At 43.9% G+C, this 27,474-nt stretch overlaps 2 protein-coding genes across 2 annotated transcripts; one reads left to right on the forward strand and one right to left on the reverse strand.

Annotated features, from left to right (window-relative positions):
- Positions 1 to 684: 684 nt before the first annotated feature.
- c1qtnf4 (C1q and TNF related 4) lies at positions 685 to 21,727 on the forward strand. Its single transcript, XM_018743407.2, has 2 exons — positions 685 to 1,153; positions 19,017 to 21,727. The coding sequence occupies exon 2, from the start codon at positions 19,022 to 19,024 to the stop codon at positions 20,123 to 20,125; it is 1,104 nt and encodes a 367-aa protein (XP_018598923.1). The 5' UTR covers positions 685 to 1,153; positions 19,017 to 19,021; the 3' UTR covers positions 20,126 to 21,727.
- A 595-nt stretch (positions 21,728 to 22,322) lies between these two features.
- LOC114910978 (protein FAM180A) lies at positions 22,323 to 27,294 on the reverse strand. The gene is made up of 3 exons (XM_029253769.1): positions 27,205 to 27,294; positions 26,150 to 26,229; positions 22,323 to 23,018 (listed from the first exon to the last, which is right to left on the reverse strand). The coding sequence occupies exons 1-3, from the start codon at positions 27,290 to 27,292 to the stop codon at positions 22,680 to 22,682; spliced, it is 507 nt and encodes a 168-aa protein (XP_029109602.1). The 5' UTR covers positions 27,293 to 27,294; the 3' UTR covers positions 22,323 to 22,679.
- Between the last annotated feature and the right edge of the window lie 180 nt (positions 27,295 to 27,474).

Raw genomic sequence — 27,474 nt, forward strand, 5'->3', positions numbered from 1 at the left:
GAGTTCCTGCAAAACTTACACGGTTGCACAGATACTGTTGGTGTTTGAGAACCTGAGCAATCTGCGGCGTGGATGTTGGCGAAACACCTTCAAAACTCATAAATGCCACAAGAAGAATAAAGAGGAAAGGCCTGAAAATGCTTGATATGCAGCAACACTAAGAAACATACATTTAACTTATGTGTTCTGCCTTTTAGTTTTGGGAGCTGCCAGCCTTGACAGAATGAGACACATTAAAGCACATGCTGAAACAGTGAAAGCACTAACCCAAAGTGCAGGACATCTCAAGACCCTGTTGTCTGTCTGCTCTCAGAAACAGTCAAAAATGGCTTGAGGGACTAATAATAACTTGAGCACAAAGTGAAAGCATCGAGGGCATCACTTGGACGCTTAATAATAGCAGAAATGACAGCGGGCTTCCTGCAGATCGCCCCAAAGCCTAATAATATGGATGAACGAGTGCTGGCGCCGTACCGCAGTATTGCATCAAAATAATGACCTTGTGCTAATTCCGCCCCACGCAACCTGTATTCCTGTAGAAGCACAGATTCTGACAAACACACACACACACACACACACACACACACACACACACCTACATCTCTCTCCCCTATTCAGTCGTACCAATCTTTTTCACTTGCTACACACATACTAGATTATCACATTCCCTATTCAAGTCTTCCTGATTCATCTTCACCGACTAGTTACGCTCCCAGTGAGAACGGTGTGCGTTTGAGTCTGCAGCTGCGTACGTGTGTGTTGGTGTATGTCTGCGAGATGGTCCCAGGCCAGCCCTCTGCAAAGCGTAGGATCCACCTTTTTTTCAGAAAAATCCTGCCGCCCACACTGCAAAGGGTGCCTGTGTGAGCAGCCCCTCCAGAGCCCCCCAGTCAGGGAAGGGAGCCCCATTCAAACATTACCCTCCACTGGAGCTCGGAGCGTCTGCATGCTGTACGCACTCGCAGCCTGCTGGAGAACGGCGCGCTGAGCTCTTCTCAGAGCATCTACAGAGCTGATTCAGTTCTCTGACCAACCATCCCCACCCACAGCCGAGGGGGTTACGAGCAGCCCTAGACCCTGAGCCACTGCGCCTTCAACTGCGCCGATCACTCTGTGAAGGATCCAAAACACACCTTAGCTCCTGCAAATACAGGTAAGAAGACTGCTACGAAAATATAATAGGATTACACTCAATGCTCGTCGTGGTCGGTGCTCTTTTGGTCTTGCAGGAAGCATAAGATCACGCTGTTTAGGAATACAGCATGCATTATTAATTACTCTCGATCAATATTGGATTAGGAGTGTCACAGAATCCCAAGTGAGCAAGGCACCTGTTTCTGGGGGCGTTGTGTGTGAACTTTGCTCTGAGGTGGAGCAGGGCTTTGGGGATGACGCTAAACACACTTCTAGCTTCCTTCCTCTTCTCTCGCCGCTCTTGTCCATTTTCAGCATAGCTTCATACATAGAGTCTTTTCCAGCACATTTCGAACTGCACCAATTGCTATGGAAGCTGCAGCGTTGGGTAGTTTTTGTTTTTCTTTTCGATGCTGTGTGTCTGTTGATGATGTGTCTGCCTCGTGCTTTAAACGTCCAGGTGGATCCCACCCACATTTCCGGAGAGCAGAAGAGGTGGACGCTGATGATAATTACCATTTTATACGAGGATTACTAATGAAACACATTGTTGCTGGGATCTACATGGTGTTTAATAACAACATCAAAGGGTAGATGCGTCTGAATGGAGGGAGTGTTATACTATCAGGAGCCTCTCAAAATCCTATAGCAAAATGACATCATTTTAATCGCCTCTTTCCACAAAATATTGAAGGTTAAAACGTCCGATTCCGTTCTTCAGTAAATAATGCAATTTAGCATTATGCACCTTGTTTTCTGAAGGTTTTTTCTCTCTCCCAGGCACTCCTGTTAGAAAACAGCAGTCAAATAAAATTTTCAAAAAAGCAGACCTGTAGACCAGCTTTCAGCACAGTCCCTGAAGTGTCGCTGGATGCTTTCGTTGTTCAAGTGTGTAGAGATCTGCACCGCAATACTGGCAAGCTTCTCCATGTGCAACATTCATTGTTCGCTCAACATCAACGGATGCTGTTAATACTTTCTCAATGTAATCAATATCATGAATGCTTGCGATTCTGAGAGCACGCAGCATGGGGAGAGGGGTGCTTTTCTTCAAAACAATGCATTCCTGGAACACAACCGTTGTGCACGTTAAGAAGCTCTTCGGGCTACTTCAGAGTTGCTCACCTGTCTGAAAAAGACGCTTTATCTAAAACAAGTCTGAACCTCTACAAAGGTGTTTTGCAGAAGTGGCACATGACTAGAAATCCCAATTTGTGTCAGCCACAGACAAGCGAGGAGATGGCATCTGGTCAGAAGCGGAGAATCACGCTCTTTTAATTAACATGAGTGATTAGCCTGGATATCTGGCAGAGAAACAATATTATCCTGGAATTAGCAAGGAGAAGCAGAATTCAATTGCTGGCAGATCTTTGTCATCGGTGTCTCAGCTGAGACTAAGTACAAACCCCCTTGTTCTGCCTCTCCCCATTAAAAGCAAATTGGATCTACATTTCATTCCCTTTGTTGCTTGCTCTCGAGCCAGGAACCCCCACCCACCCCTGCCTTACCCTACACCACCCCATCCGCACACACTTTGAAATACCTTCTTGAAAAGCTTTACATTTAACTTTCCGCGAGAAAACCACAGCAACAAAGGACTGAAATCAGATATGTGAGATTTCCCATTAAAACACATTCCTGAACAGCATTCATTTCCTTGTTGACTCTGAAAGGGAAGGTGAAAATTAATTATTTTTTCCCTGAGTCCCTGCTCTAAATTTCCATTACAATATGAATTCTGTTGAGACTCTTGGTTGAATATGACGCACTGGTATAGCTGAATTAAAGCTTCAAAACGGACAGTGAAGCGCAGCTGTATTACGCCGTACCATTTGTGAAACGTTATCCCCATATTGTTGCCCATGCACATCAACAGCTCCTCTCTGAGTGGGGATGTTAGGTTATTGGCTTTTGTACAAAAATCTCTGTTATTTACATTTATGGTTATTCGTTTAGTGGACACTTTCATCCAGAGTCTTAAATTTTAAATGTCAACAAGTACAGTAAGTGTAGAAAACAAAACAGAGGTCCTGAGAACAGACACATATTCTACATGGTAGACTTGAGAAGCAGATCGATGTGTATGGATTTTTTTATTCCGCCTCCTGGACAATACAGAGGACTTCTCCTTCCTTGAGTATGTGATCAAGTGGGAAGACACATTGATCGAACGCTTCTGTATACTGTATTCCTGGAGCACGGCCGAATAAATTAAAGGGCTTTGCCTTCACTGGATGAAGTGTTTACAAGATCAGTTGTTCTAAGGGGTAATCTTTTCATCCAAGGCTTTATGAAGGCAGATACAAGTAGGAATCGATGAGGTCAAAGACACAATGCTTTCTCCTGGGCATTCACATGTAATAAAGCTGCTGAAGTGAGCATTTTTGTTGGTGGAACAGCAGTTCTATCTATCACTGGCAGTCAGTTAGTTGACGTGAAAACAAGTCAATCATGATTCACTTATGCATGGAAGTGCCATCAAGTTCAGTCTGACTCGTAGCAACCACTCATATGGTTTCCAAGGAAGGGAAGAATAGAAATGGTTTGCTGGTGCCTTCTTCCGAGTATAGGAGAAACCCCCCTCCCCCAGGACAAAACCACCCCAGGACAATAACCCCTTCGGAGAAATAATTAACAAAATTCTTCTGATTATTAGTAGCTTATAAACGCTTCTCTGAATTGTAAAATATTACATTTATTATAAAATGGCACCGCAGGAAGGCATTGTCGGTATTGTATTGTAGCATATATTAATACTTGCATTATAACTGTACGGCTCACTGTTTCACAACATGAAATTATTTGTACAATCATAAAAAAGCATAATTAAAAGAACATAATATTGTATCTTTCAAAAATAAAAAAAAGCAATACAGTAATACCTCTCTCTACGTCGTTTCGTGTTGCGTCGATTTAGACTTTACGTCACCTTTTTGTTAAATATATATGGAAAAATACAATTCGTCTTCAGTCGGCCGACGCGACTTTAGGTCAGTAGAAAATATTAAAAATTGTTAAAAACTTAAAAATCACTTAAAAACAATAAAAAAGTATAAAATCAAATAAAAATAAACATTAAAATATGTAACACAATATATTGTAATCTATAAAATCAATGAAAAGCTTAAAAAGAAAAAAATTGTCTTATTTACCTGCCATTCAGCACCAATAACATTGAGTTTTTTTTGTTTGTTTCTTCTTTACTTTAGCATTAATTGAAGTGTATACACTTAAGGGGAATGCTTATTAGGGGTTCATAGGGGGTCTAAGTCGGTTTTTTAGGAGTTATTTCATTTTCCGTCATTTTTCGACTTAAGTCGTGCCCTTTGGAACCAGTTAACGACGTAGGGCGAGGTATTACTGTATAAACAACATCACTGAGTGTTTCTGTAGCCATCTAATATTACGGTTCAAAGAGTTAAGTCTACTAATGGCACAATGAACTTCAAGTTGTTGTTGACATATGGCATTTGTAACAATATGTGCAGGTCTGACCCTGCTGGTCAAAGCGACTGTTTTTCTGATGCTCTTTTCCTTGCCTGCTTCCATCTTGTTAGGATCTGGGTTGGGGTTATGCTCAGTCACAGAAACTAGTTGCTTTACCTTCAAATCTGTAATAGCGGAACCTTTGCAAGAAAATGCATTCCTCTAAGAACATTCCCAACATGTTTGTGTATTGTTTGAGTTCTTCTTAGCGTATAAATAGTCTTCTATACACAATGTAGGGCCTCCTTTATTGTTCTTGATGATCTCCATAGATCCAACACCAAGTTTTTTCTTACTTTACAGAGGATTTTGTCCTCCTTTGCGTTTCAAAAGAGGGGGTTTTGTCCTAGAAATTTTTTTTTTTTCTGGATCCCCCTTCTTTCATGTGGGGGTGCAGAATCAGGGAGAAATATCCAAACTGCACATACCATCTACTGGACTCATACCCCATATCCCCTAAGCAACCCAGCTTTAGCCTTTGTGCCCCCACATCCCCTGCTTGTTTAGAGCTAACCACAAAACATTACATACATGAATATTTATTTAATCCTTTACTAGTCCATTAGTGTTCTGGCTCTTAAAATTGAAATTGAAACAGCATATGGCATTTTATTACTGAGGCAAAATGAAAGATGAAAAGAGATTTTGACCTTCCTTCCATTTTAGATTTTTATACAAGAAAGCTTTTAGTAGAAGCAATAAAAATCTTATCTCTCATGTTCACTAAAAACTATTCATCACATCATGTGCTCCAGAAAAAAAATTGGTTGGGTCCAAGTTGCAGTCTAGCTGCTTTAATTTTCTAATATTTAATACAAAAATACCAAAAATAGTTCCTCTCTCACAATACTTTGTTTCATATGTAGTAATGCCCATATTTGCAGTTTATTTTACATCCTCTTAGGACCAGTCAGTAAAATCAGTGGTGTGAATGTTCTTCTTCAGGGATTATGAGGTGCAAGACAATTAGTGTGTATATTTTCCATTTCAGTTATTAGTAGAATCGTGCAGACCACCAGGGCTTGGTTTCATTCCACTTTACAGAGTGGAAAAAAAGTAGGGAAAAGGCATTTTACAGTTACAAGAGCAATAAAAAGTATCATTAAAAACAAGCAGGGGAAATAAAGAGAGTAGGATTTCGCGTGTCATTTGTGCGCCGTAGTGTGTTGTCAGTTACAGAAATGGTAGTGTTTTTTTTTTTTTTTCAGCTCTGTCAGGTACAATGGAGATCATTGATGCATTTTGCAAAGGCCTGCCAGTGCTTTTCTACTTCCTAGGGGGGCAGGATGGGAGGGGTTGTTTGGGGGGGTCTTCAAGCCGAGGAGTGGCACTCTCCTTTGTTTGTTCTTTCAGAGCTGGCAGTTCAGAGACAGCGCCCCAGTCTTCCCAGGTCCTCCTTACATGCTTTGTCATAGTCTCCAAATAAAACATGATACTTAAGCTGGATGCAATAAGAGCAGTGGGAAGGTCACCCAGTGATACAATCTTAGAAGGCAGTGCCCTCAGCAGATAGAGGAGCTTTGATGCCTTCGTCACCTTGCCTTGTATTTTAATGAAGTTGAAGTGCGGTCTGAGTATCACTCTGAGCACAAGGGTTTTGAAGCTACACTGACATCCCCCTCTGTACACTGATATAATGGCCTCATCAAAGGGAATTTTTCGCTCTAGCAAGGTACGCCTCAAAGCCCCACTTGGCATTTGGGATGATGTTGTTCCCCTCAAGGCGTTGGGTTATCATATATGTGATGAGACACGGCTGGGAAGACCTAGCCAAGCGATGTCTCCAAAGCCTGAGATCATAAGCATTATCAACACTCCCTTTGTCGTTATCTAGCCATGTCAAACGCAAATCATTCAACTTAATATTAAAATATTAATTGGATTCATGATTTGCAGACCACTGTTGTCCACTGTGCGTCTTAACTGCACTGCAACATCAAAGCTGCATTCTTAAATGCACGCTGCATATCTTCTGCCTTCAGAAACAGGCTTCTGCTACTCGGAAAGTGTTCATTTATGAACAAAGTTTTCAAAGTAAATGATTCTCTTTGTCTTCGGTGGGCTCACCACCTGCCGGAGAAACCGTAAGGGGCCGGTGCATTGTGAGTTGGGCGGTGGTCGGGGCCGAGTGCCCGGCCGACCCAAACCTCGGGCGCCAACTCTGGTTTTTGGGACTTGGAATGTCACCTCACTGGCGGGGAAGGAGCCTGAGCTGGTGCGGGAAGTTGAGAGATACCGTCTAGATATAGTCGGGCTCACTTCCACTCACAGCTTGGGTTCTGGAACCACTCTACTCGATCGAGGGTGGACTCTCCACTATTCTGGCGTTGCCCAAGGTGAGAGGCGACGGGCTGGTGTGGGCTTACTAATAGCCCCCCAGTTCAGCCGCCATGTGTTGGAGTCTACCCCGGTGAATGAGAGGGTCATCTCCCTACGCCTTCGGGTCAGGGAACGGTCTCTCACTGTCGTTTGTGCTTATGCGCCTAGCGGCAGTGTAGAGTACCCGGCCTTTTTAGAGTCCTTGGGGGGCGTGCTGGAAAGCGCTCCCACTGGGGACTCTGTCGTTCTACTGGGGGACTTTAACGCCCACGTGGGCAGCGACAGTGATACCTGGAGGGGCGTGATTGGGAGGAACGGCCTCCCTGATCTGAACCCGAGCGGTGAGTTGTTATTGGATTTCTGTGCTAGTCGCGGTTTATCCATAACGAACACCATGTTCATGCATAAGGGTGTCCACCAGTGCACTTGGCACCAGGACACCCTAGGTCGGAGGTCGATGATCGACTTTGTAGTCGTTTCTTCTGACCTTCGGCCATATGTCTTGGACACTCGGGTGAAGAGAGGGGCTGAGCTGTCAACTGATCACCACCTGGTGATGAGTTGGATTCGATGGCGGGGGAAAAAGCTGGACAGACCTGGCAGGCCCAAACGCATAGTGAGGGTCTGTTGGGAACGTTTGGCGGAGGCCCCTGTCAGAGAGGTCTTCAACTCCCACCTCCGACAGAGCTTCAACCAGGTCCCGAGGGAGGTGGGGGACATTGAGTCTGAATGGACTATGTTCCGCTCCTCCATTGTCGGTGCGGCGGTTCGGAGCTGCGGCCATAAGGTCTCCGGTGCCTGTCGCGGCGGCAACCCCCGAACACGGTGGTGGACACCGGAAGTAAGGGATGCCGTCAAGCTGAAGAAGGAGTTCTATCGGGCCTGGCTGGCTCATGGGACTCCTGAAGCAGCTGACGGGTACCGACGGGCCAAACGGAGCGCGGCTCTGGCAGTCGCCGCGGCAAAAACTCGGGCTTGGGAGGAGTTCGGTGAGGCCATGGAGGAAGACTTTCGGTCGGCCTCAAAGAGATTCTGGCAAACCGTCCGGCGACTCAGAGGGGGGAAGCGGTGTTCCACGAACACTGTTTACAGTGGAAGTGGTGCGCTGCTGACCTCAGCTGAGGATGTTCTCGGGCGGTGGAAGGAGTACTTTGAGGATCTCCTCAACCCCTCCGACACGCCTTCCGTAGAGGAAGCTGAGGCTGGGGACTCGGAGGAGGACTCGTCCATTACCCTGGCTGAAGTTGCCGAGGTAGTCAAAAAACTCCTCGGTGGCAAGGCTCCGGGGGTGGATGAGATCCGCCCCGAGTTTCTCAAGTCTCTGGATGTTGTGGGGCTGTCTTGGCTGACACGCCTCTGCAGCATCGCGTGGAGTTCGGGAACGGTGCCTCTGGACTGGCAGACCGGGGTGGTGGTCCCTCTTTTTAAGAAGGGGGACCGGAGATTGTGTTCCAACTACAGGGGGATCACACTCCTTAGCCTCCCTGGGAAAGTCTATGCCAGGGTACTGGAAAGGAGAATCCGACCGATAGTCGAACCTCGGATCCAGGAGGAGCAATGCGGTTTTCGCCCTGGCCGTGGAACACTGGACCAGCTCTATACCCTCACTAGGGTGCTGGAGGGTTCGTGGGAGTTTGCCCAACCAGTCCATATGTGTTTTGTGGACCTGGAGAAGGCATTCGACCGTGTCCCTCGTGGCATCCTGTGGGGGGTACTTCGGGATTATGGGGTTCGGGGCTCGTTGCTACGGGCTGTTCGTTCCCTGTATGACCGGAGCAGGAGCTTGGTTCGCATTGCCGGCAGTAAGTCAGACTTTTTCCCGGTGCATGTTGGACTCCGCCAGGGCTGCCCTTTGTCACCGATTCTGTTCATTATCTTTATGGACAGAATTTCTAGGCGCAGTCAGGGAACGGAGGGTGTCTGCTTTGGTGGCCGCGAGATCTCGTCTCTGCTTTTTGCGGACGATGTGGTCCTGTTGGCTTCATCAAGTCAAGACTTGCAGCGTGCACTGGGGAGGTTTGCAGCCGAGTGCGAAGCGGCGGGGATGAGAATCAGCACCTCCAAATCCGAGGCCATGGTTCTCAGTCGGAAAAAGGTGGATTGCTCCCTCCGGGTTAGGGGGGAGTTGCTCCCTCAAGTGGAGGAGTTTAAGTATCTCGGGGTCTTGTTCACGAGTGAGGGAAAAATGGAGCGGCAGGTCGACAGACGGATCGGTGCGGCGTCCGCAGTAATGCGGTCATTGTACCGGTCTGTTGTGGTGAAGAGGGAGCTGAGTCGTAAGGCGAAGCTCTCAATTTACCGGTCGATCTACGTTCCTACCCTCACCTATGGTCATGAACTCTGGATCATGACCGAAAGAATGAGATCGCGGATACAAGCGGCAGAAATGAGTTTCCTCCGCAGAGTGGCTGGGCGCACCCTTAGGGATAGGGTGAGGAGCTCAGTCACCCGGGAGGAGCTCGGAGTAGAGCCGCTGCTCCTCCGCATCGAGAGGAGCCAGTTGAGGTGGCTCGGGCATCTGTTCCGGATGCCTCCTGGACGCCTCCCTGGGGAGGTGTTCCGGGCTTGTCCCACTGGGAGGAGGCCTCGGGGCAGACCCAGGACACGTTGGAGAGACTATGTCTCCCGGCTGGCCTGGGAACGCCTTGGGGTTCCCCCAGAGGAACTGGAGGAGGTGTGCGGGGAGAGGGAGGTCTGGAGTACTCTGCTCGGACTGCTGCCCCCGCGACCCGGCCCCGGATAAAAGCGGAGGAAGATGGATGGATGGATGGATGGATGATTCTCTTTGTTTGGAATTCTGTTTACCGACCAACGCCTACAACTACTTGTCTCTAGCAGGGTTGCGGTGAGCCAGAGCCTACCTAGCAATACAGGGCGCAAGGGATACAACCAGGACAGGACACCAGTCTGCAGCAAGGCACCCCAAGCTGCGGGCGCTGGCCAAACCTGCCATGCCACCACACCCCCAATTCTGTTTACTGTCCTAGTAAATAAATACCATTCCAAAAACAGGGCTACCTGCTTCTAACAGCTTTCAGTGTAGTGGTTAGAGCTGCTGCCTTTGGACCTAAAAGTTGCAGATTTGAAACCTGCCACCAGCTCTAGCACCCTTGAGCAAGGTAATTACCCAATTAAATGGGTAAATAATTCTCAGTAGCTTAATATTGTAAGTTGCTTTGGAGAACGGCATTAGCCAAATGTAGATGTGTGTTGTGCCCCTTCATTTAAGGGTGATTGTTCAAGCTGTTAGAAACGTGAATGACTACAAATTGCTTGAGAAATTGACACTAAAATCTAATTAAAACTCTAAACCTTGAAAAGCTGCTGATTGCTATTCAATTAAATTAAATTGCATGCTCATTTTCAGTGTTTTTTCTTTCGGAAGAAAACACAGTTCTCGAAAGTCTTGTATTTGGCTACAGATTTCTATTGATTTTTCCCCAAATTGCAGGTGGATCAGTGTGTGTCTCTTTGTCTGTTAAGAATATAATAAGATATGATCTGCCATGAAATGCAATGCATCAAAATACTATACAGTGGAAAGTTAATATAATACCATTTTAGCTGATGACTAGGCTGGTGGACTGTGTTACCAATCTAGTGACCTTGACTTGGGCGAGTGGTTGACAATTCTGAAGGACAGCGAGTGAGTGTTTTGGCTGAGGCTATTTAAATTCAAGTAAAATATAGAATAAAGCTATGTCAGATCACTAGCTGTTTTCCTTTATTTACAAACATAGTGGAATTCATGTGTTATGAACAAGAGACAGCAACTGAGCGTTGTGTGAATTAAATTCACTAGGCAATAAACAATCAAACTGACTTCAGTGCATAAACTGGTGCTTTCGTGTGTTGGAATGTATGTCAACAGCATGTGTGGAAAACAATTATCTCCTGTCCTCGGAGAAAATAACAAATGGTGTGAGCTTCTTGTTGCATCAGTTGGGAAACAGTCTATATCTCTGTAATACGACATGTCACACTGAGTCCAGGCAATAAAGAGAAATGGGCTGGTGCTGAACAGTCCATCATTTGAGTGTTCCACCATTCAAAAGTTGGACAAGTCACAAAAACCTCAAATAGGTGAGCGATGTCACGGGTTTCTCAGCAATACTGCTGAGCGCTGATGAACGATTCTTTTAGAGGGGTCAAAGTGGAGGAGAGACACGCCATCCACCATCCCCATGCATTGAGGCTGGGAATAATCCCTTTCTGTCCATTGTTTCTTCCACACTCAGTGATTGTTTGTGACTTTCAGAGCCAGCTCTCTGAGTCTGTCCCAGCTGTGTCGGTTGGGTTCAGCTGCCGGCAAGGCTGGAGAAATAGGACAGCTACCCAGCGGGAATACCAACGACTGCAAATAGTCAGCTCACTCATATAGATCTGTTACTAGGGGACAGCTGGTAGTCTAGTGGTTAAAGCTACTGTCTTTGGCTCTAAAGGTCACAGGTTTGATCCTCACCTACAGCTCTAGTGCCCTTGAACCCACTGTTTACCTTAAGAAGTGCTCCAGTAAAGCTACCCAGCTGTACACATAGGTAAATAATTGTAAAAGCCTTAACCTTGTGCATTGCTTTGGAGAAAAATGTCGTGTAAATCTAGTGGCTTAGAAGAGGGGAAAAAATGCACTGGATGTCTGAGAATGTAATGTAAGATGCTGCACCATTTACTAAGGTTTGTGTTTATATTTCAACATCTTTGATTAGCTTTGCAAACAATTGTACCCAAAGTGACCCACACACTTTGCTGTTTTGCCCAGTTTATAAGGTCAGATATTTACTGAGGTAATTTAAGTCAGATACATTTCTGATCTTCTGTAAAGTTGAAGTCTGTCTCCAGGGGACGGAACCTAGTCTTTTGTTCACAAACCCAGGTAAAGCGACACAAGGCCTGGAAAGTGTTCTATCTTGCTATCAAAAATCAATAACTGAGGTTTCAATTTTTTTACGATACACAGTACTATATACATATTTATTGTCCATATACTTGCCATAATTGCAGTCGACTTTGTAACCCAAAAAAAAGAGTTTTGCTTTTCTCTCCGTGTTTTGAATTCATTTGCCCAGTAGGAGAACAAGTGATGTAAGTATAAGTTCTAAGCTCCATTTTCAATAACGCCGGGCAAGGGGAAGCACATAGTGCAGCAGCCAGTATGATATTTTCTTACCATGTCAGCAAGGGAATTAGGAGGAACAATGTCATTTCTGAGACAGGCTACTGCTCAAGCGCATCTAAGCCTTTGTGAAAGTGTTGTGCAGCCTGGAATCACAACTGGGTGGTATAGAGACTCTCTTGGCCAGGCAGGGAAGCTCTTTCTCCTCTGTTGAGGCCTGCTTTTGATAACCTTTGCAATTTTTTTTAATTATAGCTTTGAAGTGTCAGTTTTACACACTGTTTGGTATTCACCTTATTTATGTTTTTTTTTTTTTTAAAATCATCACAACATGACAGTCATCTTCATTATTTATACTCTATGATGAATCACTGATGCTTTCAGGAATGTCAACAGTGAGTGTTGTTCAGATGAAGCACATTCTGAATTTCTCTGCCCAGCATTAGTTCTGCTGCCAGGCAAATAAGAATGTTATTGCTGGAGACAATTTTGTTTTCATATTGATTGTCAAACGATGTTTTCCTTCGTGCTGAAACAATGGCCATGTTAGAAATAGGTCGTGTGTCTAAAAAAATTCTGCCATCATGTTATCTTGTTAGCCCCTTCGGGAATCAAAGACAGAAGAAGAAGTTTCCTAATCAAGTTGCTAGAGCCTTAAGTATTAACATTAATATTATAATATCATTAATATTTTGGTGAACTGTTCTCACATGGTGTACGTGGTGATGAAGCAAACAAGGCATTAGTATGAGAAACAGAATTAGGTTTTATTTGCCAAGTGTGCTGACGCACACAAGGAATTTGCTTTGGTGCTTTCAGAATTACAGACATGTAATACAGTATATGGTCAATAATACAAAGTGAAGTTTATAGGTATATACGTGTATACTGGAGTCATACAAGAGATATACTTTCTCTTTCTTTTGCTTTTCTGGAAATGGGGGGGTGCGGTGGTGCAGCGGGCTTGGCGGGGTCCCGCTCTCTGGTGGGTGTGGGGTTCAAGTCCTGCTTGGGGTGCCTTGCGATGGACTGGCGTCCCATCCTGGGTGTGTCCCCTCTCCCTCCGGCCTTGTGCCCTGTGTTGCTGGGTTAGGCTCCAGCTCCCCGCGACCCTGCTTGGGACAAGTGGTTTCAGAAAATGTGTGTTTTCTGAAAATATTAGAAAGTCTTTCATTTTCACATTTATATTTCAACAGCTTTCTGCATTCTCAGTGTAAGAGAATGTTTAAAATTCAACTTGAACGTTAGCATGGTCACTCAAGCAAACATTATGGTTGCCCTGCAACTCAAAAATAAAGAGGGAAGTGCAAAGATCACACTAAGGGAAGACAGAGGCTGAGAACACATTCCCCGTGGGCACACAATGTCAGCACAATGTCTGATTTTGATTGTATGGCAGCTTGGGGGTGGTGTGGGGATCTGTAGCCACAGAAAGCAGGACATGAGCAGCACAGAGGTTGACTAAAAAAAACCTTGTCAAGAAAAAGTGACAAAATAAGGCCTTACCTTTCAAATGCACATTGACTAGCCAAAATAAGAAGGGAAACAGAATGTTTTGTAGTCTCCTTATGTCATTTCCTTACAAAATGAACCTCCTCCCTCCTTCCTTCCCCTTCACTCTGACTTCCTTTCTCATTCTCTATCTAACAGCAAGTACTTAAAATTTTGAATGCATGCTACAGTAGATTTTCAGTCACCAGCCACTCTATTAGGTATATCTAGCTACCAGGTGGACCGTCTTGTGCCACTAGAAGAGTGTGAGTTCAGCAACAAGATGCTGGATCCATTCCACATATTTTTTGGTTCGTGATGGCTTGACAGCTTCAGACAATATCTGCATATTGTGCAACAGTGTATTTCTTCTGCATTTTACTTCATCCCAAAGATGCTTCATTGGCTTGGTGGGAGGCAACTGTGCCATGCATGGGAGTAAAGGCATTCTTATGTTTCTGGAACTATCCTGAGAAGATGTGTGCTTAGCAACAAATTAAAATATTTAGATTTGCACATTATCCTGCTGGAAGTGTCAGTTTGAAAAACTCTAGGCTGGCCATGAAGGGATGCATCTGTCAGCAACAATGTTTTGATACTTTGTGGCTGTCATGGGGAACAGAGGACGCAGGGAAGGCTGGACCCAAGTGCAGGACCATTTATTTAGAACCAAGGGATCAGGCGTGTTCTTGTTATCGGGGATGGGCGAAGAGTTGGTCGATCGGCTGTCAGGGTGAGGGTGAAGAGCCGTAGCTGAAGTCGGAAGGTGAAGCGAATGGTCAGGAGCCAGGGAACAAAGGACAGGATACGAGGACAAAGGGGAACAGGACATGGAATGTGGTGGGTATTGCTGGCGCAGAGCGGACGGTTGTCTCAATGAGATTCCGCAACTATCAAGAGGCTGAGAGGTATCTTAATAGCTGAGTGCTCCGATTAAAGCCAGGTGCTTAATCGGAGCCAGGTGCCACTGGTTGAGGTGCAGGTGTGGTCGTGACAGTGGCATTCAAACAATGTCCAGCTCATACTAAAAACTTAATGCATGCTAAAAAAACACTCCCCACAGCAATACACTAACACCACCAGGGAGGATGGATCTATGGATTTGTTCTTTTTATACCAATTTTTTTAATCAGCACACTACAACAGACCAGGAAACATTTTCCACTCTTCAATCATGCACTTTTGGTTTCTGCATTTCCACAGGAACCTCATCTTTTTCTTCTGAAGTCACATGAGATGCACCATGAATAGTCTTCTGCTGGTCTAACCCATCAGCTTCAAGGTTCAATAAGCTGTGTCCAGAGATATCATTCTGCACAATACTGTTGTACTGAGCTTTTTTTTTTTTTATTAAATCCCAGTTCCTACAAGATATTTACTATGAATGCTCCAGTAAATTTATCAAGCTCTCTAAATGAATAAATTATTGTGAGCTGCTTTGAAGAAAAGCATTAGTAAAGTATTAGCTTTTGGCCTTCCCGTTTGCTTTAATGAATCTGCCATTCCAGTCTGACTTCTCTCATTGTTAAGGTGTTTTCACGTTCAAAAATATCCCTTGAGTGGATCTTTATCATGCATTTCTCTGTAAACCATTGACACTGTACTGTAAAAATTTCTAGGAGGGTGGTTCTTTCTGAGAGGCTGGAATCAGTGCTCTGGCACCAACAATCATACTACATTCAAAGTCACTTAGGCCACACGTCTAACAAGCATTTGAAGCAGTAACTTGGAAACTGTCTTTATACTTTATTTGCTTATAAAATATTTATTTCATATACCGTGCAACTTGGATTCTCTGAGATGGGCTGTACATGTGGCCGTTGAGTGTATGTGTAATGCTCTTGGTGCTGTGTGTGTGGTCAAGGGTTTGCTTTGCATAGTCACAGAGATTCTTGGAGCAAGAGATTTCACCAGCAGAGATTTAACCGGCTGGGCTGAGAATTAGCGTGTATTAGCGTGTAGCGAGTGTACCCAGTTCACTCTGTATAAAGCTGTTGCACACATGGATCATAGTCCAGAGCTAAAATCACTGGTAAACTTAAGCAAAACATCTTTTTTCCTGCAATAACTGCCTTTCTCTTTATTGCTCATCTGAGCTTTGAGCTGGACAGCTAACATGGTTGTGTTACCTGTTATACAGTTTACAGAGACCTCTCCCAGGCCTGGTTGGTATTGACTGGCTGCTGTTCACATCTTGCTTCAACTTCATCCTTCAGGTGTGAGCTCAAGTGGAAAAGCTATAGATTTTTGTTCAGTGTTGACTTGTAGACAGGGTAGGCTAAATTCAAAACAGTTAATCTGGAAATAACATTTCATTATAAATGACTGAGTAATACATCTATAGATGCAGACATGCACAGCTACATGCTAATAAATGGACTGTTGGGTGCGTTTCTGAAGCCGAATAAGGCTGTGGTCACAAGAGTCAGTTTCAACATTAAATTTAAATATATATTAATATTAATGTTTGGAAAGGGGTACGGTGGCGCAGTGGGTTGGACCACAGTCCTGCTCTCCGGTGGGTCTGGGGTTAGAGTCCCGCGTGGGGTGCCTTGTGACAGACTGGCATCCCGTCCTGGATGTGTCCCCTCCCCCCTCTGGCCTTACACCCTGTATTACCGGGTAGGCTCCGGTTCCCTGTGACCCCGTATGGGACAAGCGGTTCTGAAAATGTGTGTCCCCTCCTGCCTTACGCCCTGTGTTGCCGGGTAGGTTCCGTGACCCTGTATGGGACAAGCAGTTCTGAAAATGTGTGTGTGTATTAATGTTCGGATCATGTGGGAATTATTCTTGTTTCATCCAGGTGGCTATATTGAGTACAATTCTGCAGATGCAGTCAAGGTTAGACTTGTATACACAAATTATTGACTTATTATCAGTGCCCAATTGTGTGATCACAGATGTTACATGATGGATGGCTTTCTCTAGCCCACTGAAGTTCCAGGGAATGGCTTAAAAACTTTCAGATTTGATTTCCCAAGATGGATTACTTTGTTAAAGAGATTCCTTGATGCTATCATCATGTGGGCACCATGTACATTGACTTGTACGTATGATATTGAAGGTAAGGAAATGTGTTACTCAATGCATTGTTGTAAATTAGATATTGTGGTTTGGACCCAGGCCTTGGCTTATTCAGATCTGACATGAGATAGAAAATTAAATATATTAGTTAAAAAATAATTTGCAGTGACAGTTATCATTTCATCACCAATATTTTAATGACTGGGGGGGGTGGTGGCACAGCTGGCTTGGCCAGTTCCTGCTCTTTGCTAGGTCTGGGGTTCGAGTCCTCTTTGGGGTGCCTTGCAATGGGCTGGAGTCCCGCCCTGGGTTTGACCCCTCCCTATCCATCCTTACGCCCTGTGTTGCCGGGTTAGGCTCCGGCTCGCCGCAACCCCCATTGGGACAAGCAGTTTCAGACTGTGTGTGTGTTTTAATGACTGCTTTTCATTCGTACAGAGAACTCCCTTAGAAACTCTGTAAACTCATATCAGAAATTCAAATTTTTTGTGGTCGTTACTTTTACATACAAAACATCAAGGGAATGGAAAAAAGGAGAATGCGGGATAGTTGCTTGGTGATTGCATACTGATGCTGCAGAACTCTCCTTGCCAGTAGATAGTTATTGGTATTACACAAGTATTCCTGATTTTATACTTTTACAGCAGAATTCATCAAAAAGAGCGATGCATGCATGTTTTAACGTCTCATGTCTAGCTCTTTGATGAATTTAGCGATAGAAGTGAAAAAGTATTTTGGTTTGCTGGAGAAAAAATATTTACTTACATGGCCAGCATGAGATGCCTTATTTCCAGATGTTATGTGGATGTAAACAATTTTGAAGCACAAAGGATGGAAAACAATACAGAAGCATGTACCTTGATGACTTTCTGCATTCCTTGGTTTTCTTTATGTAAGGTAACCATTCGAGGAAAGCAGGGAATGCACACTCACGTAGGAGTAGCTTTCTATACATAATTCGTTGCACTACAACCCCACCATGGTATAGAAACCTGGGGCCCCCACCTCCGCTCCCCTGCTGTATCCACCCAAGTGAATTGACTCCCTGTGTGAAAGAGAGGGTGCCATTCATGGTCCGTCTGCAAGACCTGTCCTTACAGCAGTAACCAGATTCCTGTAATGAGAGGGAAAAACACAGCGATGCCTGTTTCCGCTACTGACTGTCAAGCACTGTGTAGCCAGGGCCTCCACGGGCCGAGAAACTCAAGCCCTCCTTAAGTCAGCCCTCGTGGCAAAACCGGAGAGCATGTTCATTGTCAAAAACACTGGGAACTGGGGAAGATGTGTTTACCACGAGCTGACGCCTCTGTTTTAGCTCACAGCCTGATGCATAAAATTAGCTATTCCAGTATAAAGAATGGGGCCACAAGATTTGCTGGGATGTGTGAAGGTGCCATTTAATGTGCTACTAATTAACAGAGTTAGTATTGTGTTTTAAGTTGCTTGTCAGACAATCTTGCTCCCAGAATCTTACATTTATTTAGCAGACACTTTTCTCCAAAGCAACTTACAATGGATACTATGTAGTGTTACCAGCCCTCACATCTTATTCACTCTGATGATTTACTCTGCTAGATACACTACTTACAGTGGGTCACTCATCCATACATCTATGGAACACACACACACACTCTCTGTGTCACTCACACACTATGGGGAACCCAAATAGGATGTCTTTGGACTGTGGGAGGAAACCAGAGCATACCCACACAGAAAGAACATGCAAACTCTGCACAGACTTAGCAGAGATCAAACCCACATTCTCTCACACCACCCAGGCACTGTGAAACAGCAGCACTACTCACTGTGCCACTGTGCCATCTGTACCTTGGGTACAATCTTAGTGAAGAGTCTTACAAAAGTGAAGTTTGATGTAAGCTGTGATAGTTCCTCATTTAAACATAAACAGAACTATCTCACTCAGGATCATAAATTGCTTATCCAAGTCGAGATTGCGGTAGATTGGATGCTATCCCGGAAACACATAAAGCTAGTCAAGGTACACGCTTATATGATTCATTATATAACATAGTCCTGTTATGGGGGGCATGTGGTGCAGTGGGTTTGACCAGGTCCTGCTCTCTGGTGGGTCTGGGGTTCAAGCCCAGCTTGGGGTGCCTTGTAATGGACTGGTGTCCCATCCTGGGTGTGTCTCCTCCCTCTCCAGCCTTATGGACAAGCAGTTTCAGTCACTGTGTGTGCATATGCTTATCATACATTTGGTAATACAGTGGTGTAGAGGGTTGGACAAAGATGCCAGCTGAAGAGTTGCTAATAATCACTAGACAACACCTTAGAGAATGGTATCTGCCAAATGACTAAAAGCAGATCTATATGTATTTGTTTCTTCGCTCTATGCCTGTGTTCAAGCGCTCTATAAAAATAAATTGAATTGAATTGAAGTAGATATTACGGTGCTGAATAGCTAACAATTTGTTCTCTTTTTTAGGAACTATGAAATCTTTTCTGATTGGATTAGTTTGTCATCTCACCTTTGCATGGGCATCAGCCTATTTGCCTGAAGGTGCAATGGATCAGCGGTCAGCCTTCTCTGTTGCTCGAACATCCAGCATGGAAGGGGGTCCCAAGATGGTGGTGACCTTCGACAAAGTCTATGTCAACATTGGCCATGACTTTGACCCCAAGACTGGCATTTTTCGCTGCCGCATCCCTGGGGCTTACTACTTCTCCTTCACTGTCGGTAAGTTCCCACATAAAGATCTATCGGTGATGCTGATGAAGAACAAGAATGAGGTGCAGGTGATCATTTATGATGAAAACTACGGCGAGGAACGCAAGGTGCAAAGCCAGAGTGCCATGTTGCAGCTTGACTTCGGTGACACCGTCTGGCTCCGACTGCATGGGGACCCCAAGTACGCTATCTACAGTAACACCGGGCACTACACCACCTTTAATGGCTACCTGATCTACCCGGACACCTACCCCTATCAGAAGCCCAGCCATCAAGACACCTTCCACAGCTATGGCAAGGAAGAAGGCCACAACAGGGCATTTTCTGATCACATGCAGTCTGACCAAACCATCCACAGAGCTGAGGAGGAGGAGGAGGGAGGGGAGCAGGATGAAGATGACATTCGATCGGCTTTTTCTGTGGCCCGCAGTCAGAGCATCGTTGGAGTGAACATGGACATTGTCAGACACCTGCCCATTACCTTTGACACGGAGTTTGTCAACATTGGCGAGGACTTCAATGTGTCCAGTGGCATGTTCACCTGTCGCATCCCAGGTACTTACTACTTCTCCTTCAATATCGGCAAGCTGCCCCACAAGATCATGTCTGTCAAGCTAATGAAGAACCACCTGGAGGTCCAGGCCATGATCTACAATGATGGTGATGGCAAGAAGGCCCTGCAGAGTCAGAGCCTGATGCTGCCATTGCAACGTGGTGACACCGTCTGGCTTTTTAGTCACCAGCACGACGGCTACGGGGCCTACAGCAACCATGGGAAGTACATTACCTTCACCGGTTTTTTGGTCTACCCTGAGCTTCCCAAGCACAGACCACAGTGGATCAAGAAGCCTGACAAAGACATATGATAGTCCCTGAACTTTCACATCCAGTTTTTTTAAAGGAATGAATGCCTCTTTAAGGAATGCATCATTGTCTGATTTATTTTGCGTTGCATGGAGTTTGAGTTGTCCTTTTCCTTCACTTAGAAGGCACGTAAAAAGATTTGGCTGCCCTCACCATTCTGTTATAAATGTCAGATTGCCTTCTCGATCTGGAGAGACCTTTCCCATGGTGCATCCATAAAGCTGACAGTGGAGAAGAAATAACATGCATTTTGGACAGTAAAAAAATTAAAGATCTTTCAGCCTGTGCTTTCTCGCATGTCTTTCATGCTGCTTCATTTTCATCCAAAATTCTAGAATGCTTTTAACCTCCAGCACAAAACCTTATGTTTCCAGGAGGTGCTTCAGTTTTTTCTTTTCCTTTGTCTGTGTGAACTATTGAAGTACTGACTGTTCCAACATCCAAAGCACTAAATTTTCAGCACAAATGCAGGATCTTTAATGCCAAACCTAAATCCATTTTAAAATGTCATGTTGCACTAAATTGAAACAGAAATCTATTTATTTAAATAGACTGAGCTATCATGATTGGTGTGTAATTAGACCTGAACGCTGAAAGAAAACTAATGATGGACCAATATGTTATTTCAGCTCACCTGTGTTGTGCAGTCAGTGAGATGAATAAAGGCAGAAAGCAGGACAAAATAGTTTGTTCATGTCTTTAATATATTAGATATATTGCAAGCATATTTTCCTGATTTTCTGCATGCTGATATATTTGAAGCTTGTACAGTGCAAAAAAATGACAAGGAAAAAAATAAAAGAATAAAACTGTAGCAGTTGTAACTAGTGTAACATGTTTACAGTTTGTAGCTATTTCTATTATTTCACCCAGAGGTGAACATTTGTTTTATAAGGTATGTGATATTTTGGTAAACTGTATGTTAATTTGTGGTTATAAAAATGGAAAGATGACAGTCACAAGGTTGTATTTTAGTAACTGATCCTGGATTTGTCCTCTTATGTACAGTGTAATACTTTCTAACCATCAAAGGTTACATTAAAAATGTATGCTTTGGTGAAAAATGCTTGACATTTGCAAACGTAATAAACTGATATCAGACTAAAACCTGAGGACTGTCTAGGAGTGTTTTCCAATCACATCACTGCTGGGGTACTGATCCTCATGTTTTGGACCTTTAACTACATGGGTCTCATTCCTTATTTCCCACCATTCCAAATTAGAACATCATAAGATTTCCGGTGAAAGGACACATCCACAAGCACGAGAGAAATATAGTCTTTTCCTTCAGGAAGTTTGTGGTGCCGATCGTAGAACGTGTACTTAAGAGTAACAGCAGTTTCAGCAAGAAAACTTTTGACATCCTGAAAGGCATATGTAGTTTAAACTGTTGGCAAAAAATATGGTTTTGGGATCTATAGCATACAATTCACTGGCGCTTTAACAATGGAAGGTAGTAGCACTTCACTGTAAATATCCTAGAAATACTAAGTTCAACTAATGGTATGTTACTAATACTAATATGTACTGATGTGTCTGTACATCATTTACATTTAGATTTGACACATTATCTTTTTGTATTGCTTTTACATTTAGCTGACATACAGTTGCCAAATCATTGTTTTAATTTAAAACATTCCCAGAGAAATGTTTTACTTTATAATGCTCTATTTACATAGAACATAAAAAGGGCAATCAGAAAAAATACTGTGCTTTTATGTGCCAGGGAGGGTTGTGCAAGCCGTTATGCAGAAAGTCGAACATTTTACAACTGGACCAGCATACAGCATAAGAGGAAGGCAATTCTATAATTTTCAAGATCCATAAATTTGTACCCTGATGTAGATGTCATGGGGGGCCGAGAGAACCGGGACGGCAAGACTCAAGTGCAGAGTCGTTCGTCTGGATTCAGGGGATCAGGCAAGTTCTCGGTGTCGGGGACAGGCGAATGGTCGGTCGATCGGCAGTCGGGGTCAGAGCAGGGATCCGTGGGCAAGGTCAGGAGACGAAGCGAAGAGGCGGTCGTTTGGCGGTCGGTGTTGAAACGAAGATCCGTGGACGTGGTCGGGAGACAAAGCGAAGAGACGAAAACCGGAGGACGAGAACTGAGAACAAGGGTTGCGTGTGAACTGGACGTCACGAAGGAGGGCGCTTGTCTCTGACGAGATTCCGCAAAGGTATGGGAGCTGAGGAGGGTCTTTTAAAGGGTGAGCAGTTAGTCAGGTGCTGGACCAGAGTCAGGTGTTGTCGGTTGAGTTGTAGGCATGGACGTGAGAGTAGGTTATTAGATCAAGCTAAGGCTGTAAAATTACTAACTGTACTGTAAAATTATTAACACAAAACAAACATGCTATCACAACGTAGGAGTTAGAAGGCATGTGCCATATCTAAAATCACTCTTCTGTTACAGTTGGTCCTGGAGCTCTGGCATATTTTATATTGCTGACTATTTTTCAGATGATATCAATTAAATTAAAATTGCTTTCAAAATAATCCTTGCAGTTGGCTAAGTAGGATTTCAAAAAAAATGGAAAGGGGAACTGTGAATAATGGTAACTAATTGGAGATGGCATTGGTGCGCAAGTCGTGGAGGGTAGTGTTGGCCAGTCGGGCTAAGACCCCACCCCAGGCCTGCTGAACATCCTCAGATGTCTGCCTGCGCATCTGGTATGCAGAGTACACAGCCCCCAGGACAAGGGTCTCGAAACGCAGTGGGTCCAGCACCTTTTTCCGGGCCTCGACTGAGGTTAGCAGCCTCTCCATGCCAATGAGGGTCTTGGGCACATTGTCATTAAAGTAGGCGATGAAGGCGCGGCCTTGGCGCATCGAAGCCAGCTCATGGTCAAGCAGGTAGACGTTGTCATCTGCATCAATCATCAGGCCACCCAGCAGAAACTGGGGTGAGTGGGTGGGCAGGTGTGAAACAAACACAAATGTCAAACATTAAATCTCCCTGTCACTTGCATGTGTTATGTGGTGTGCTTTCGGATAAACGAAGAGTCATTTATAGAAATTATGTGAGAGACACTGAACGCGATTATGGCCAGTAAAGTATTCAGATCTGTAAACTTTAACACTGTCAGCTGCTTTAGATGAAAGTAACAAAATAAAATAACGAATATGTGATTTTAATTGCATGAAGATTTTTCATTGAAATACATAATTTATTCATTTAAGACAGCATATTGTATGCATGCCTCCCGACATTTAAACCTAAACCTAATAATTTACTAACCAAGACTTTTGAAACTCATCTTTAGGTGGGCAGTCACACTACTTTTTTCCGTCCTGCCCACAGGGCAGCAAGTGGCATATTGAGTACAGCACTATCTTTAATGGGATTCACATCTCCCCTTGAGCAAAGGTACTTACCCTGAACAGATAATAAAAGTAAATAAAGATTACCCAGCTGTACAAAAAGGCTACATTATTTAAAGTAGCTTCGTGTGCAATAGCTGAAATAAAGAGCCTTGCTTAAAATTAACAGCATGCTTTGCTGTAAGCCCAAAACAGCAAAACTGACATAAAACAGGTGCAAAGCCGATCATATATCTCAGAGTCAAGGTATCCCTGGAACATAAACATTTCGAAAAGGAATCCGAGCAGACAGGTGGAGTTTTTCCAGTTTACAGATGAAAAGTCTCATCCCTAAAAGCTGCCAGTTTCCAAAAGAAACCACAGGGGAGCATCTTTCCTCATTAAGTTAATTATACCCCTCTTCTGCCTAACGATGAAACAGCTACGCCTGTTAGAGCGAAACTGGCTGAGAGACAATTGACTGTGAAATTTTCCTTCAGATCGGTTGCAAGGAAGAGGATGTGGATCGGACTGCGGGAACAACGGTATATTCTGTTGGACGTTTAACTCTTTGGATTAACTAAAAGACAACCTCCTTTCCAGGCGCTCATTCACCTCTGCAGTTTTGGGCATGTAAATAATACCACATTAACTGACACGGTTCAGTGTCCACTGCACTGTGGAAACCCAGCTGTCTGTGAATTTATACTTGATGTTATGGACTTATATTTTAAATTTTGTTTGGGGCTGTTATTTTTCAGTTCAGCATCAACGTGTACATGTTTTATATCAACATTAAAATTCATACAAAACTAGCGGAAACATCAAGTCAGGTGTGAAAGATTCAAGGAAAGTCTGCACTACAAATTTCCATATTGTTTGCACTGGGTCACCCTGAACCTGGGATGAGCTGCAAAGGCTTCCAAAAATAAAGATGTGAAGTTTTAGTTTAATCTCAGGGCAAAACATGCGCCATAAAATTCTGAAAACTGTAGCCACATTGCCATCATCTGGTCAGACAGCCTTCGCCAATCCAAAAGTACTTCTCTGGCCAATTTCCTGGTTGCGTTCGGCTTGAAAAGACGTCAAAGGTGCTGCCAGTAAAAGACTCTGGGTGCCTCCAGATGTGCATAAACAACACAAATTTTCGACTATTTGGTGAAAACTGCAGCTAGTGGGGACATACTGAGGAGTATGCAGAGGAGCCGGCCAGGACCGTCACGGCATAGAGAGTCATGTGAGAAGCATCTGTTTTTCATTTCTGAATGTCCTGAATAGTCCAAGCAGTCACAGCTGAAATTCTGAAAATATAACCTCAACGTGGATTGACTCGCTGTCAAATCTCTGAGCTGCTATTCATCTCACATTGCTATAACATGTCAGATTGTTATATCTATGTAGCATCCAGTTCCGTTTCCTCTACCTTAAAAGATATATTCTTGATAGACATAACCCAGATTCTGCTGTTGAACATGAATTATTCTTCTACATTTGGCAAGAAAATGTATTGCTACCGCACGAGAAGTGCCCTAAAAACATACAGGATTCACCCAAGGGTCTCATTTTCTTCTTCTAAAAAGCTAACATCTGTCCTGCATCATTATTTTAATGAATTCTGGAATGTCTGCTCAACTTTTTGGAACTTTTTACACGCAAATGCAAACTATAATATTGTTATCCTTGCACTGTAGTTAGAGCTACTGCCTTTGGACCCAAAGGGCGCAGGTTCGAGCCTCATCTCCAGCTGTAGTACCCTTGAGCAAGGTACTTTCCCCAAAAAATTGCTCTAGTAATATTACCCAGCTGTATAGATGGGTAAATAATTGTAACCTCAACACTGTAAGTCGCTTTGGAGAAAAGCGTCAGCTAAATGTATTGTACTAAGTTTCTCCATGTACAGTATTTACAGTATCTCAAAGTACTATTTCTGTGTTTCTGCTGCCATGACAGCTATTTTATTTTCTGTTTTTAGTCAATAAAAAAATGTATGGGACTTTCTTATTCTGCGCCGTGCATTGCAGGGGGGTGCAGTGGGTTTGACCGGGTCCTGCTCTCCGGTGGGTCTGGGGTTCGAGTCCCGCTTGGGGTGCCTTGCGATGGACTGGCGCCCCGTCCAGGGTGTGTCCCCACCCCCTCCAGCCTTATGCCCTGTGCTGCCGGGTTAGGCTCCGGCTTCCTGCGACCCCACATGGGACAAGTGGTTTCAGAAAATGTGTGTGTGTGCAGTACATTGCCCATCTGCAGGGATACAGTATATAAAAGAAAATACCCCTCCTGGTCATAAAGCACCTATAACCTGAGAACCTGCAGTACACTGTACATTACAATATGCTTGGTCAAACAAAAGCAATTTAAGCACATGACAAATTTGACTTGTAATCATTCATGTTGATAAAATGGCTGTATTAAGAAAATTGCAGCCACTACATTTCTTCTAATTTCTTCTTGTAATGTTCAACACCTTACAAAATCCTTGGAAAACACAAGGCCAAACTGAGCGTGTTTATTTATTTTTTTTTTTTAACTGTTCATGTGTTTCTAGGTGTTCTATCACTTCGTGAGCAAAGTCCTGTACAAACCTGACAAATCAAAACAGCCAAAAGTTCCAGTTAAGAGCTAGAGTCCACACGAAAAGCTCATCTCCTACCAGGTGTAGATGAAGAAATAAAAGAGACAAAGGTGTGGAATGCATTCCAGAATCGTTTCCATGTGGAGGTAGGTTTTCTTACCTCATACATCAAGTTGGCATCGCTGAGTGACTTGGAGAAGCCCTGGTTAGCAGGGCCTCCGTGCAGAACAAATGGAACATCTTTAAGAAGAATCACACAAGAAACTGCACTAGTCAGGGAACATGTTTCAAACACGCTGCATTCATCAAATGTTTTTTTTTTTTCTTCTCTCTTGAACAACTTATGCATTTTTAAGTAACTTGCCCAAAAGGACTCCATGAATACATAAGGGCTCGGTCCCTATCACAGTAGCAGTGCAGCGCTACTGTGTCCACATCGAATCGTCTCCTAGAATCTCGCAACTTAGTCAATCAGTTTGCATCCAAGGTATGTACCATACTGCTTACAAGTTACTGTACAAGTTCTATTATCTGCATCAACTCTTTCTTTATAGAACTTAGAGAATAAAAACGTTCCAGTGTGCAGAACCCTTAGCATCCGAATCAGACAAAACTTCCAAAAAAGAAACATAGACAATCCAAACACATCTGATACCTTCCTTCCACTAGAACGTTCAGATTCATAAGATCATTTTATGAACTTCATTAGAGGAAGAATAAATCTACTACCACTACTGCTAATAATAATAATAATAATAATAATACATTGGTCAAGGAAAACTCGAACATCTAGATGTCAAATTAGCGGCTCATAGATGGAACCGGGGACACTGAGTGAATAATTTACTATATCAAACGGGATCTGAATTTTACATGCCAACAAATAAAATGATACATTAGTGTACACGTGTATTTTGAACAACAAATGATCATCTTAAGAATGATAACGCAAGTGTGTCAAATGAAAAGAAAAATCGAAGCCAAGACGCGACAAAACCACGAAGCATAAAAAATATATCTTGAGCATAAAATGCAAATTGAAAAAACACTACAGAACGGCGGACACAGAATGAAACGACTAATCCTGTCCCCGCACCCACCGACCCGCCCCCCTTTTCAAAACTTTCTATCGCTACAGCGGAATTTATGGAGCCGAATTATGCACAACGAGAGCCATGATGTTACACCGCTAGTATTGCGAATTAAACCTCCTACCAGTGTCCTTGCGGGACCCCCCCAGACCGCAGAGCCCGAGGGTCACCCACACGCAGAACCTGAGCGTCGCCTCGGCCGACATCATCATCATCGCGCTGGACTCTCACGTGGACGCGCGCGCGCTCTGCAGTTTCCACTAAACATGCCACGAATTCTTGCAGCTGCGCTAAGAGGGTGAGGAAAAAGGAAAGGAACGGCTAGAAAGCGGCTGAGCGAGAAAATAAAACCCGAATGCAAAAGTGACAAGTGCCTGAAAAACGTCTGCGGTGT

Source organism: Scleropages formosus, chromosome 7, assembly GCF_900964775.1.
Source record: "Scleropages formosus chromosome 7, fSclFor1.1, whole genome shotgun sequence".
NCBI classification, from domain to species: domain Eukaryota; kingdom Metazoa; phylum Chordata; class Actinopteri; order Osteoglossiformes; family Osteoglossidae; genus Scleropages; species Scleropages formosus.